The sequence below is a fragment of the Pelophylax lessonae genome (assembly GCF_965119305.1).
Source record: "Pelophylax lessonae genome assembly, chromosome: 2".
NCBI lineage: Eukaryota > Metazoa > Chordata > Amphibia > Anura > Ranidae > Pelophylax > Pelophylax lessonae.
Window position 1 is genome coordinate 561,804,359 of NC_138769.1, and position 12,195 is coordinate 561,816,553.

A 12,195-nucleotide genomic window follows, 5' to 3' on the forward strand; every position below is an offset into this window, starting at 1 on the left:
AAGCTCACCAATGAGATCCCTTTGCAGCTCCCTTGCACACATTTATTACAGTTGTTATATATTGAATTTGGTATTATCATCTTATAATACATGTCTATAATTACAAGGACTTATATTTTCCTTATCTACCCTGAGCTTTGAAGACTCACTGGCAAATGCTTCAGCTTATCAGCTAGCCTTTTATTACCTATACTGGAGCCACGGTTTACAGTAGGGATTGAAGCCAAAGGGCAGAGCACGGCTAAGATGTTTTGATCTAAAAGCTTTGTTTTCCTTAAGTGGGACTCTGTTCTAAACATCTTTGTAGTTATAGATAGTTTATAAGCGCCGGTTCACACTACCGCGACGCTACTTCCCGGGGCGACCTCCGAGATCGCGGTGCGAACAGCGCGCCGCGACCTCGGAGCGGCCGCCACGGACTTTATAACATTGAAGTCTATGGCGGTCGCCTCCTGGTCGCCTCATAGAAGCTCCGGACCCTTTTTCTAGGTCGGAGCGACTTGTGTCGCTCCTATTAGAACGGGTCCGCAGCTTCCCTATGGGAGGCGACCTGTGAGGCGACCAGGTCGCCTCACAGGTCGCCCTAGTGTGAACCGAGGCTAAGGGTTGAAACTTTCTTTTATTGCTGTTTGGGTCATTGTTCGTGTTTATGTTTCTTTTCTCCAGGTTAAGCAGCATTTCTTGTTTCCTCTCTAGGGTAGTGTAACGGAGGATAAAAGTCATGCTTCCCATGTGGTGGTTCCAGTTCCTGGCAACTTGGAGGAAGGTCAGAATTTGACTCCATTTTATGTGCTAGGTACCATTTTGCAAAACTAATGCTGGTTTTGGCAGAAGCAAGCCTAGTATGCTTGCATTGCTTCTAACTACTGGCTACTTAAAATGTTCTTGTGTTTCTGTTGTTTTCTTGTTGATTTCCTGATAAAAAAAAATAGTTTTAACAATAGCGGTGCCAAAATCTGAGATGCTTTTAGGAATTAGATGCTTTTAGGGGCCTTTAAAAGTGATAGGGACTTTATGACGACTTAAACTTTTCATGTTTTTAACATTCTGCTGTTTATCTTCTCACCTCTCTGCCTGTCTCCTGCACTGCACCCGGGGACTAGCAGGGAGGAGAGATACCTTGCAGTGTGATGAGTAATGATTTTGTGCTCGTCAGGAAAGGGAAGTGTCGGACTTTCCTATTGCTCAGCAGAAGCACTTCTGTTTAATGAGGGGCTGGACCCAATGAGAAAAAAAGCCCCAAAACTTTATTCCCTAAGGTGACCTTTGCACTGGGGTACTCTGTACAAGCACATGCTGAGCAGCCAAATCACGCTTCGGTGTCCACTCCGTTAAAGGATAAGTTCACCTTTACAAAAATAAATAAATGTACATTTTTGTTGCAGGTAAAACATTTTAATAATTTTTTTTGGAGCCTGGAAAGCATTGCACCAGCGATTAACAGACACCTGCTGACTGTCAGGCAGGCAGTTTCACACTGACGAGAAGAATCTTTGAACTACCACAGTGCTCAACAGCGCCACTGTAGTTCATTGAGAACTGCAAGCTGATAGCTGCAAAGGATGTTGGTAATCATAGTGGATTAATTCACAGAAATCTGAATGGAAGACACGCTCTTTTCAAAAAGTGACAGCTGGTACAGGGAACTTCTTCCTGTACTGCTGTTAGCCCTTTGCATTTTTTTGCATGCGTTTAAAAAATCATTTTAATCCTGAAGATTACATATATTTTCTGAAAGCAGACACCTTGCAGAATAAAATTGTGGTAGTTTAAATTTTTATATCACACAATATTACCACAAATATCCAGGAAATGCAAAATTTCCCAAATTTTCCCAAATACCCAAATTTACCCAATTTTTTGGGTAAAATATAAACAATGAGATTGAGTCGAGTGAATAGATACTGAACATGTTAAACTTTAAATGTGCGTGCGCTTGTGAAATGGCGACAAACATTAGTACCCTATTTTTATTATAGGCGACACTTTTTAAGCCCCCTAGAGGTTATCAGTTTAGTGTTACAGAGGAGGTCTGGTGTTAGAATTATTGCTCTTATTCCGGCGTGCACAGGGATATGTACCGTGCATCGGAATGAACGTTTTCTTGCGTAGGCGCCACGATGCCTGCGTATACATTTTATATGTAGGGGTTACTCAAATTTTTTTTAGAGGGGAGTTATGTATTTGGGTGTAACTTACATTTTTTAAATTTTTTTTTATTTTATCTTTTTTGAGACATCCAGGGTCTAAAAGACCCTGCCTGTCTCTTATGTGCTCCACTAAATGTAATCCAATGCAGATTATACTGCATTACATTCTTTCTTGGCCATCAAGGAAATCTGTCAACGGGGACCTTGAAGTGACGTCGTACACTTTGCTTCTGGGTCAGGACAAGGAGGGGAGGAGAGCAGACGTTTGTCGACTCCCTTCCCTTACCTCTAATCACCTATGCAGATGGGCAAGCGGAGCTTGGGATACATAGCAGGGGGGCTGGCACCTTAGCGGGGTGCCTAAATGCTTCAACCTTAGAAATAAGCCCTGCAGTAGGGCTACATTTAAAAAAAAAAATAAATAAATAAAACTACCTGCCGATATAAATTGCACATTCCTGTATGACTTTGTCTATCTAATGTGCACTATTTTCCAGTTTTTACTTTCATTTTTCGTATTTACCATTCTGATGTCTGACTGGTATACAGTATAATACACCAAAGAGCATTTTCTCTATCGTTCATTGACAGACACAGCTCCTGATCTTCTTAACCATTGGGTTATACTGCCCTCTACAGAAGTAGGACAATAGGCAGAAAAAAAGCTTGAATACGCCTGTGGGCAGTCCCAGGGGATATACTCCCACTCTCAGCTATAGGCATTCCTTTTTTTCTGCCTAGTCAGGGGTAAGGACCTAGTTCCTTGCTGGGATCTTTGGTCCTGGCAATTTTTTTTCCTTTCTATTTTTCCTGTGATAATCTACAATCAACTGCTGGACTGGGCGACGGACTGGATATTTTTTAAAATCCAGCGGTCACCCCAGTCTGGCCAGCGAGCGTGGCAGGCCTCAGCTCCGCGCTAGGTCAGCCGCGATATAACACCACTGGACAGGGGCTGGCCTGCGAGTTAAATGTCTCGCGAGGTCGCATACGACCTGGCCTCGACTTGAGTCACAGAGTTCCTCCTGGCGGACAGCCCCCCATTTCGATGGAGAGGAGGTTCTATTTGGAGCGGTGCCCACCCTGTTCCTGGTATGGTAAGTAGCTGTCCCCTCTCTCCCCCTAGAGGGTTTTGGGGTGGACGTGGGCCCCTCCCTGGGATGGTCAGACCCCTGGGTTCTCCTTCTTCCCTTGCAGTGCCCCCCTCTCTCGGTGGTCCCTGCGGACTCTTCGCACCTCATCTGCCTAACCCTCCTTTCCCCATGGGGTGACCATACCATCTTTCCTGGTCGGTCTGGGGTGATGAGCTGGCGATGGTGGTGAGGGGGGCACACAGCCAGTGACCAGACGATCGGCTTTAGGGAGGAGGCTGTACCTGGTGGGGGCTCCTGCCAGGGCCCCCCTTCCTGTTGGTGTCATTTTCCTGGGCCCCCGGAGCCACGTGGGGCCACTATTTTCTTTCAGCCTGTGTGCTGTAGATTCAGCAGCCATGTTTGTGTAGCCTCAGTGGCCATTTTCTAGCAGTTTCTCATTGCTAATAGCTGCGGCCGTGACTGTGAATCATATATGGGTGGTAATTTCGACAGTGGGAGCCCCTCCCTATCCCTTGGTGCTGACTCCTGGATCATTTACTTCCTGATCGCCGCATGTGTGTGCAAATAGCCTGGTGCTGCGGTGCCTCATCGGTGGGTGGTGAGTTTGGTGGGGTCCTCTCCCTCTCTGCTATAGGATCGGTTGGTGCTCTGTGCCTGTAGTGCTGCCAGCGGGTTGGATACCCTGGCAGTGTTTATAAACCTCTTTTTGTGGGTCCCTCTTTTTCACTCATAGAGTCCCTGGAGCACATTTCCCCACCTGATCCCCTTTCAGAGGCTGCTGGACCCTCCAGGTCCCATTAATCCCTTACTGCCTTGACGGCAGTTCTGGAGTCTTTGGTGTCCGAAGTGGATTTGGTCCTGGGGAAACGGGCTAGAAAAAGTGTCCCCCGCCTTCCCCTGCCTCATCTATCTCATCAGCTCCTGAATCTTATTCGGCCGCCGCGGATGCGAGTCACCCTGCTCGATCTTTGTCCACACACTCTGACTTCTTAGATAGCGAGGATGATTCCTCTGTTCCTGTAGCCGCGCATTAAAAGGCGCTGGTGGATGCACTGATTGTATCTGTGCGTGAGACTTTAATAATGGAGAATGCGGCTAATGCCGCATCAGAGGCGTTGGTTCCTTTTGGCACCCACAAGCCCTCCAGAGCGGCAAGAGTGTTCCTCTTTTCACGCTTACTTTGACAAAATTGTCGCGAAACAGTGGGATTGTCCAAAACGCCCCCTTGTGGTCCCTAAGTCTTTTGCTATGCGGTACCTTTATGAGGATTCCCTGCTTGAAAAGTGGACTGTCCCACCTGTGGTGGACTCTCCGGTTTCTAGCAACCATGATTCCGGCTGAAGAGTCCCTGGCCTGTAAGGACCTGGCTGACAGAAAAGCGGAGGCTGTGGCCCGCCATATGTACACTGGGGCTGGTTCGACACTTAGGTTTTTTCTATTGCCCTGGTGTCACAAACTCTGACCGAGCGGGCCAAGCTTTTAGGACCTGGAGGGGGAGCAGCTTCCCCCGGCCTTTGCTGAGCTGGTCGGCCAGTTGGTCCAGGGGCTGCAGGTTTGTCTGTGATGCCTCTTTGGATGCGGAGCCTCTGATTGCGAAGCTGTCTGTCTCAGCAGTGGTCCTTAGGCGTGTTAATTTGGCTTAAATGCTGGTCTGTGGACCAGACTTCTAAAAAGGTCTTATCTGATCTCCCCTTCCTAGGCAATCACCTGTTTGGAGCTTCCCTGGATGACATCATTAGGGGTCTCACAGGGGGGAAGAGTACCTTTCTTCCGCAGACTAGCAAGGGCAAGGAGCCCCGTCGTAGACTTGGTCCATCCTTCTCGACTCATAAGAAGCTGTTTCCGCCCCTCAGGTTCTCAAGACAAGGGATCAAAACTCTTCAGGGCCTCCCCTGGAGGATCCAAACGAACCTGGTTTGGCAAGTTGAGAGTGGGCATTTCCAGACCTGCGGACAAGGCTCCCTCTGCATGAAGGGGCGCCTTCATCCGTATTTGGGGTGGGGGGACGTCTTCGCTGGTTTCTGGACCTGTGGACCTTCCTAGTACAGGACAAGTGGGTCCACAAAGTCATACGGTCCGGCTACAAGATCGAGTTTCATTCTTACCCACCGGAAAGTTTTTTTTTCCCCCAACTTGCACCTGTCCCCAGACCGCTTACAGGGTCTCTTTGGGGCAGTGCAAGACTTGCCGAGCCAAGGGGTGATTGTCCCAGTTCCGACTTCGGAATGTTTTCAGGGGTTTTATTCAAACCTGTTTACAGTCCCCAGGAAGGAGGGCAAGGTGCATCCGATTCTTGACCTCAAGGCGCTGCACTGCTTTGTGCGGTTCCAGAATTTCCAAATGGAGTATATTTGCACGGTAGTGGCATCCCTGCATCAGGGGGATTTTCTTGCTTCTATCGACATCAAGGACGCTTGCCTTCACATTCCAATATGTGTTGGTCACCAGCGCATCCTCCGCTTTTCCCTGGGCGAGAGGAGCATTATCAGTTTGTGGCGTTATCCTTTGGTCTCGCCTCCGCTCTTCGGGTCTTCACAAAAGTATTGGCCCCGGTGCTGGTATTGTTACGTCAGCAGGGGATTGTCGTACTGGGGTACCTGGACGATCTTCTGCTGCGAGCAGAGTCTCCAACTGCTCAAGTGGACAACTTGGAGATTATAAGGGAGTTCGGTGCTGGGCCTGATGGTGTCTGCCTTTGAGGCGGTTCCACACGAGATCTCTGCAAAGAGACATTCTGGTCAAATGGGACAAGAATCCACAGTCTTTAGACAACCTCATCTGGCTAAGCCAGGGTACGGGAGGGTCCCTGATCTAGTGACTAAGTTCCCTGGCTCTTCGCCAGGGCAAATCCTTTCTCCCCCTGTACTGGACGGTGGTCACCACGGATGCCAGCCTGTCCCGGTGGAGAGGTGTCCTCGGAAAAGATTCTGCTCAGGGGGTCTGGACACTGGAAGCGATCAGACTTTGTCTGGATCATTGGACAGATCCTCTTCAGGGGTGTCTGGTGCGATTCAATCAGACAATGCCACGGCTGTAGCCTATGTCAATCTTCAGTGGGGCACAAGAAGTTTCCTGGCGGCTTGTGAAGTAGCCGGCATTCTAAGGTGGGCAGAACATTTCGTTCCAGCCATCTCTGCTGTACACATTCCGGGGATGGAAAATTGTCAGGCGGGTTACCTTAGTCGACTGGCGTTGGACAAGTGGGAATGGTCACTTAATTCGGAAGTGTTTTATCAGTTGTGCCTCCGGTGGGGTACTCCCGAGGTTGACCTGTTGGCCTCTCGTCTCAACAGGAAGGTGCAGAGGTTTGTGGCACGGTCTCGGGACCCTCTGGCAGATGCCTTAGATGCTCTGGTGGCCCCGTGGGGTCAGTATCGTCTGATTTACGCCTTCCCTCCTCTCAAGCTTCTGCCAAGACTTCTACACAGGATCGAGGCAGAAGGGATTCTGGTCATCTTAGTGGCTCCAGACTGGCCACGCTGGTCTTGGTACGCCGATCTGGTATGGCTGGTCGCTGATGTTCCTTGGAGACTTCCTCTCAGGGAAGATCTGCTGTCCCAAGGGCCAATCTTCCATCCTTCTTTACAGTCGATGGCTTTAACGGCTTGACTGTTGAAAGCCAGGTGTTGAAAGATTGAGGTTTGTCTTATTCAGTGATTCCTAGGCTATTAAAAGCTAGACAATCTACCTCTGGGAAGATCTACCATCGTACATGGAGGTCGTACATTGCATGGTTTGAGTCTCTTGGGGTTCATCCTCGCTCTTTTTCGGTGGCTCGGATCTTGACTTTCCTTCAACAGGGGGGGGGGGGGGTTGAGCAGTGTCTGGCCTTGAGTACTATCAAGAGCCAGGTCTTAGCCTTGAAGGGCTTCTTTCAATGACCATTGGCCACGCTTTCCTTGGTGCGTAAATTTATCCAGGGAGTTCGACACTTGGCTCCTCTGGTGCGGTCTCCATTGCCGCCTTGGGGCCTCAATTTGGTGCTTTTAGTCCTCCAGAAACCTCCTTTTGAAAATCTTAGGGAGATTCCCCTGCTTACGTTGTCCCAGAAGGTGGCCTTTTTGGTGGCAGTCACTTCTGCGCGCAGGGTGATGGAGCTGGCGGCGGTGTCTTGTTCACAGAGATAAGGTGGCTCTTCGCCCCTGTCCATCGTTCCTTCCAAAGGTTGTCTCTGATTTTCATTTGAATGAAGACATTGTATGCCTTCCCTGTGTCCCAGGCCAAAACATCCATAAGGAAATTGCCCTGCTTTCCTTGGATGTGGTTCGGGCAATTAGGGTGTACCTTGCAGCTACAGAGTCTTTTAGTAAGTCAGACTCACTATTTGTGCTCATGGGCAGACCTCGGAAGGGGTTGTCCGCTTCTGCTGCAACTATTTCCAGATGGATCAGAGAGACAGTGTTTCAAGCCTATTCAATTAAGGGTCAGGGTCCTTCTTTCCCTGTTACGGCGCACTCTACTAGGGCGCTTAGTGCCTCCTGGGCCTTCCGTCTTCAGGCGTCAGTGATGCAGGTTTGCAATGCAGCTACCTGGTCATCCGTGCACACCTTTACAAAATTTTAGAAAGTCGATGTGTTGGCACCTGTGAATGCTTCCTTTGGCCACAGGGTTTTGCAGGCTGCTGTTCAGAGGACCTGCTTCTCTTTAAGGACATACAGTATTGTTTTTTTCAGGTGAGCTCAAGTTGTTCTTGGTTGAACTCCATGTTACCTGGTTGGCTATGGTTTAGCCTTGGGGAATTTTTTTCTGCTGTTCCCACCTCTCATGTTTAACACTGCTTTGGGAAGTCCCAATGGTTAAGAAGATCAGGAGCTGTGTCCGTCAGTGAACGATAGAGAAAATGGGATTTTTGCCTTACCGTATAATCCATTTCTCTGATGTTCATTGACGGAAATAGCACCAAACCCTCTGTGGAGTTGGATTTCTTCTGACACTGCTTGTAACAAAACTGAGTGCATATAACTGAGAGTGGGAGTATACCCCCTGGGACTGCCCATAGGCGTAGTCAAGCATTTTTTCTGTCTAGTGTCCTACTCCTGTAGGGGGCAGTATAACCCAATGCCTAAGAAGATCTTGAGCTATGTCCATCAATGAACATCAGAGAAATGGATTTTACGGTAAGACAAAATCTCATTTTGATTGGTTTATGTTTACCGTCGTCTTGACGTGCATTTAATCATTTCAATGGTGCAGGAGTTGATAGTCCACAATAGCAGCCAATGGACAATTTTAAGGACTCCAATTTTCCACTGACAACAATTAATATAGGCTTAGAAATACACTGCGGGTTCCAGTTGTCATTATTATGAACCATGGACTTTGGCGCTGCTTGGATTTGTCCAGTCCTAAATAATATGTTTCTGGTTCCTTAAAGGACAAGTCTACTTTTAGCAAAATGTACATTAGTCTACCCTTCATCATAGTTCCCTAGCGTAGAAACCCCTATTTTAGCTGCTTTCATCATACCCCGGCAGGACAGTTGTGGGTTCCTCCACTGTTGTCCTTTTTTGGATGGAAATCTTTAGTGCTGGTTATGCCTGTGCATTAAGCCCCCCTGGACTTCAATGGAGTGCACTTCAAAATTTGAGATGCTCAGTTAGAGCCTGGTTTAGGTCATTATCTAACAAAGTTGTGAAGAATGGATAAGGATGAAAAGTATGTAACATAGTCTTCATATTTCTGTCCTGATAAGCTGTTAGCTTCTAGGTTAGATAGACTGGCTGCTTGAAACTTACATTGGTCCCCTTACATTTGAGCCTCGGCAACATTCTACACATTGAAATTGCAGCCCCATTTTCCTTTTTGTTTATATATTTTCTGCATTTTTTATTTGCGTTTTCTATCAGAAGCATCAGCTACAGATTTGCAGTAATATGGCTAATTATATTCTCACTTTTATAGCCACACTTTTTTATATTGCAGTTAAACAGCACATTTTTCAGGGAATGCAAAAACTTAACTACTGAAGTGGTATTTTTATATCTGCTCAAATTTTAGTTTTAAACATAATGTGTCACAAAAAAAGCTCAGTTTCTTAAGCTGGGTATACATGTTCAGTTTTGTTTCAGCGGGCTGGCCGAAAGAAAAAAAAAAAACAAACAAACTAATTTCCCCATCTACACTAACGAGGTGGATGGAGAAGTCCTCCCCACTGTGATATTGTATTCTGACAACAGGACTCCTCCCCTGTCAGAATACACTGATCAGCACTGCAGCCGATTGGATAAAGGTTTTCTAGCAATCCCAATTGACGTCTGTCAAACAGCTTTAGATTTGGATAGAAGCTATCTTTATTGTTACTATGTGCCATATTAGTTTCAGGGCTCTGCCTTCACAATGAAGGAAAATAGGTTTATGCTCACTGACCTAAGATGTGTCCTGAGATTTGAAGAATGGTAACCCCTGGCACATTACATACTCTTTATTTGTGATATGCATATACTCTTGATTCCGTTAAAGAGCTGTGCTTAATATTTGTTATGCTTTTCTGTATTTAGAAGAATGGGTGCGACCCATACTGAAGCGTGATAAGCAGGTTCTTCTTCACTGGGGTTACTATCCTGACAGGTAAAACCTATCATCGTTAACATTAATTCCATATTGTAGATTCAAAGACATATTCATCCAGGTTTCATTAAAGTCATGCAGAGATAAAAGATGATGTGCAATTAGCAGTCCTCCCACTACTAAAATAAGATCATAAGGCTTGTATCATAGCTCAAAGTTCTGTTTGTGTTGGGCATCACAGCAGGCTGGAAGGATTGGAGCCGGTTCACACTGAGGCGACACGACTTTGGGGGGCGACCTGTGAAGTCTCGTGCACCGCTGTACACCGCGACTTCGGCGCGACTTGCAGGGACTTCACATAATGGAAGTCTATGCAAGTCGCTCCGAGGTCGCCCCAAAGTAGTACAGGACCCTTTTTCTAATGCCCTGTACACACGTACCGATTGTCGGCCGAACGATTGGCCGTCTTTTGTCCAGTGTTGTTTTGTTGGTTGAAATGTGCTCTAGACTGCACACGAATTTTGTCGCCCAACAACAACCAACTGCAGAAGTGATGTCATGTTTTGGTCTACTTTTCGTGTTTTTCTTCTTCACTGAGCATGCCCAGTCTTGCTCATCTGGCTTTTGTCGGCCGAAATCTGTACTGACTGACGAACAATCCGCCGTTCTGGTGACGGCCAACAAAAATTTTATAGCATGCAGACCAGATTTTGTTCGGCCGAAAAGTTGCAGTCGGTTGTCGGAAGCATCATACTAACAAGCCGACAATCGGCCGATCGGACGCTGGCCGAACATTTACGGCCGACAATCGGTACGTGTGAATGGGGCTTAAGTCGGAGCGACTTGTGTCGCTCCTATTAGAACGGGTCCTGTACTACTCAATGGACCGCGACCGACCGCGACTTGTCAGGCTGACAAGTCGCCTGACAAGTCGCGGCAGTGTGAATGGGCTCTTAGGCTTTCAACATTTTAAATTTGTTAAAAATCTGGGAAATAAATTAAAGCTTGTTTCTTATGGGTGGTGTAGTTTAAAAATATGGAAAAAAATTATTTATTGGTTTGGGACATGTAAGCTAACCATAAACCTATGAGTGTAATTTGGCTGGCTGTCCTAAAGACATGTAGGCTTAGTTTGGCTGAGTGTATTTGTCCAAACTTTTGAAGCAGGAACAAAATGGAACAGCTGGCTTATTTTGAGAGAAAATAGTGATTACACCAGGTTTTCCATTCTGCCCAACCTAAAGATCAGGGGGTGTTTGATGTTGCTCGTAGACTCATCCTTTATGTCTTATCTAGTTTGCCTTCTCTGTGTTACTGAGAATCGCATTGTAACAGCTATAAATAGATACATGCCTTTCTTTTATCCTAGTTATGACACTTGGATCCCTGCAAGCGAGATTGAGGCTCCAGTGGAAGATGCACCTACCCCAGAAAAGCCACGCAAGGTAAATCAGGCTTTTTATCTGTAGCTTGCATGCTTGCAACAGTAGTTTGTCATGCTTTTTTTTATTACATTATTGTAAGTTGATCATTTGACTAGTTAAAGATGAACTCCAGGGAAAATAAAAATGCTCCCTTGCAGTGGTGGCTAGAGCCACTCAATAACTTTTACAGGGCTCCGAAGTTTCCACCCTCCCTCCCGCAGTAAATGGCCATAATTAAGAGAGCAAAAGGGGATCCAGGGAACATCCGTTCCCCAATTATCCCGTGACTATTGAACCCGAAATCCCACTTTTCTCCTTTCTGGCATCCTTTCTCTTGTTACTTGAAAGTAGACTTTATGGAGCAGCCAGCTACCGCTGGAGGTAGGGTCGTTTTGGAGGAGTGAGGGAGAGGTATGTCTGCAGCAAGACTAAATACCTTTCAGTGTAACAATGACAACCCAGAATCAACGTGTATTATGTCACTTTTGAAATCTTTTCTCCATTAGCTGTTGCGGGAGACATTGGGGTTAAGACCCCCAATGTCGCCATAAGGAGGACATGTCACCTACCTATGCTATCACATAGGGGTTATGAAAAAGTGTAAAAAAAATTGTAATGAAACAAACATAAAAAAATGTTTAAAAGCTCCCCGCTCCGGGGCGTGGCCTTGAGCGCGATGATATAAGTCGCTGGTAGGGAGAGCTCTGACTACACTGAACCCGGTACAACTATCCTGCATTGGATATCCTTGGAAATCCTCTACCTACTTGTTCCCCATGTTCTCCTGATCCTCTGGGGCTGATGTCTTCACCTAAGAAGGCCACCAAAGCGAGCATTCAGCTCGCAAAGTAACGCCGTCAGGACAAGGACCAGCAGGCCAAAGATGACACTGGTTCCTCTTCCAAGTCAGAGCGTGTCGCAGCGGACAGGACGAAGGTATTGGAGGCAATATCACTCTGCCAAGGTAAGCTCACCACTAAAATAGAAGAAGTTAAAATCGACATTTCTCTGTCGCTCATT

General features: G+C 46.8%; 1 protein-coding gene across 5 annotated transcripts in view; it reads left to right on the forward strand.

Annotated features, from left to right (window-relative positions):
- Nucleotides 1-12,195, forward strand: part of SMARCC2 (SWI/SNF related BAF chromatin remodeling complex subunit C2) — a 209,476-nt gene that overhangs the window by 27,305 nt on the left and 169,976 nt on the right. For all 5 annotated transcript variants that reach the window (XM_082245457.1, XM_082245459.1, XM_082245460.1 and 2 more), the window contains exons 4-6: nt 697-766; nt 9,742-9,811; nt 11,121-11,196. In XM_082245457.1, coding sequence (XP_082101583.1) covers nt 697-766; nt 9,742-9,811; nt 11,121-11,196 — 216 coding nt within the window. The remainder of the gene's footprint in view (nt 1-696; nt 767-9,741; nt 9,812-11,120; nt 11,197-12,195) is intronic.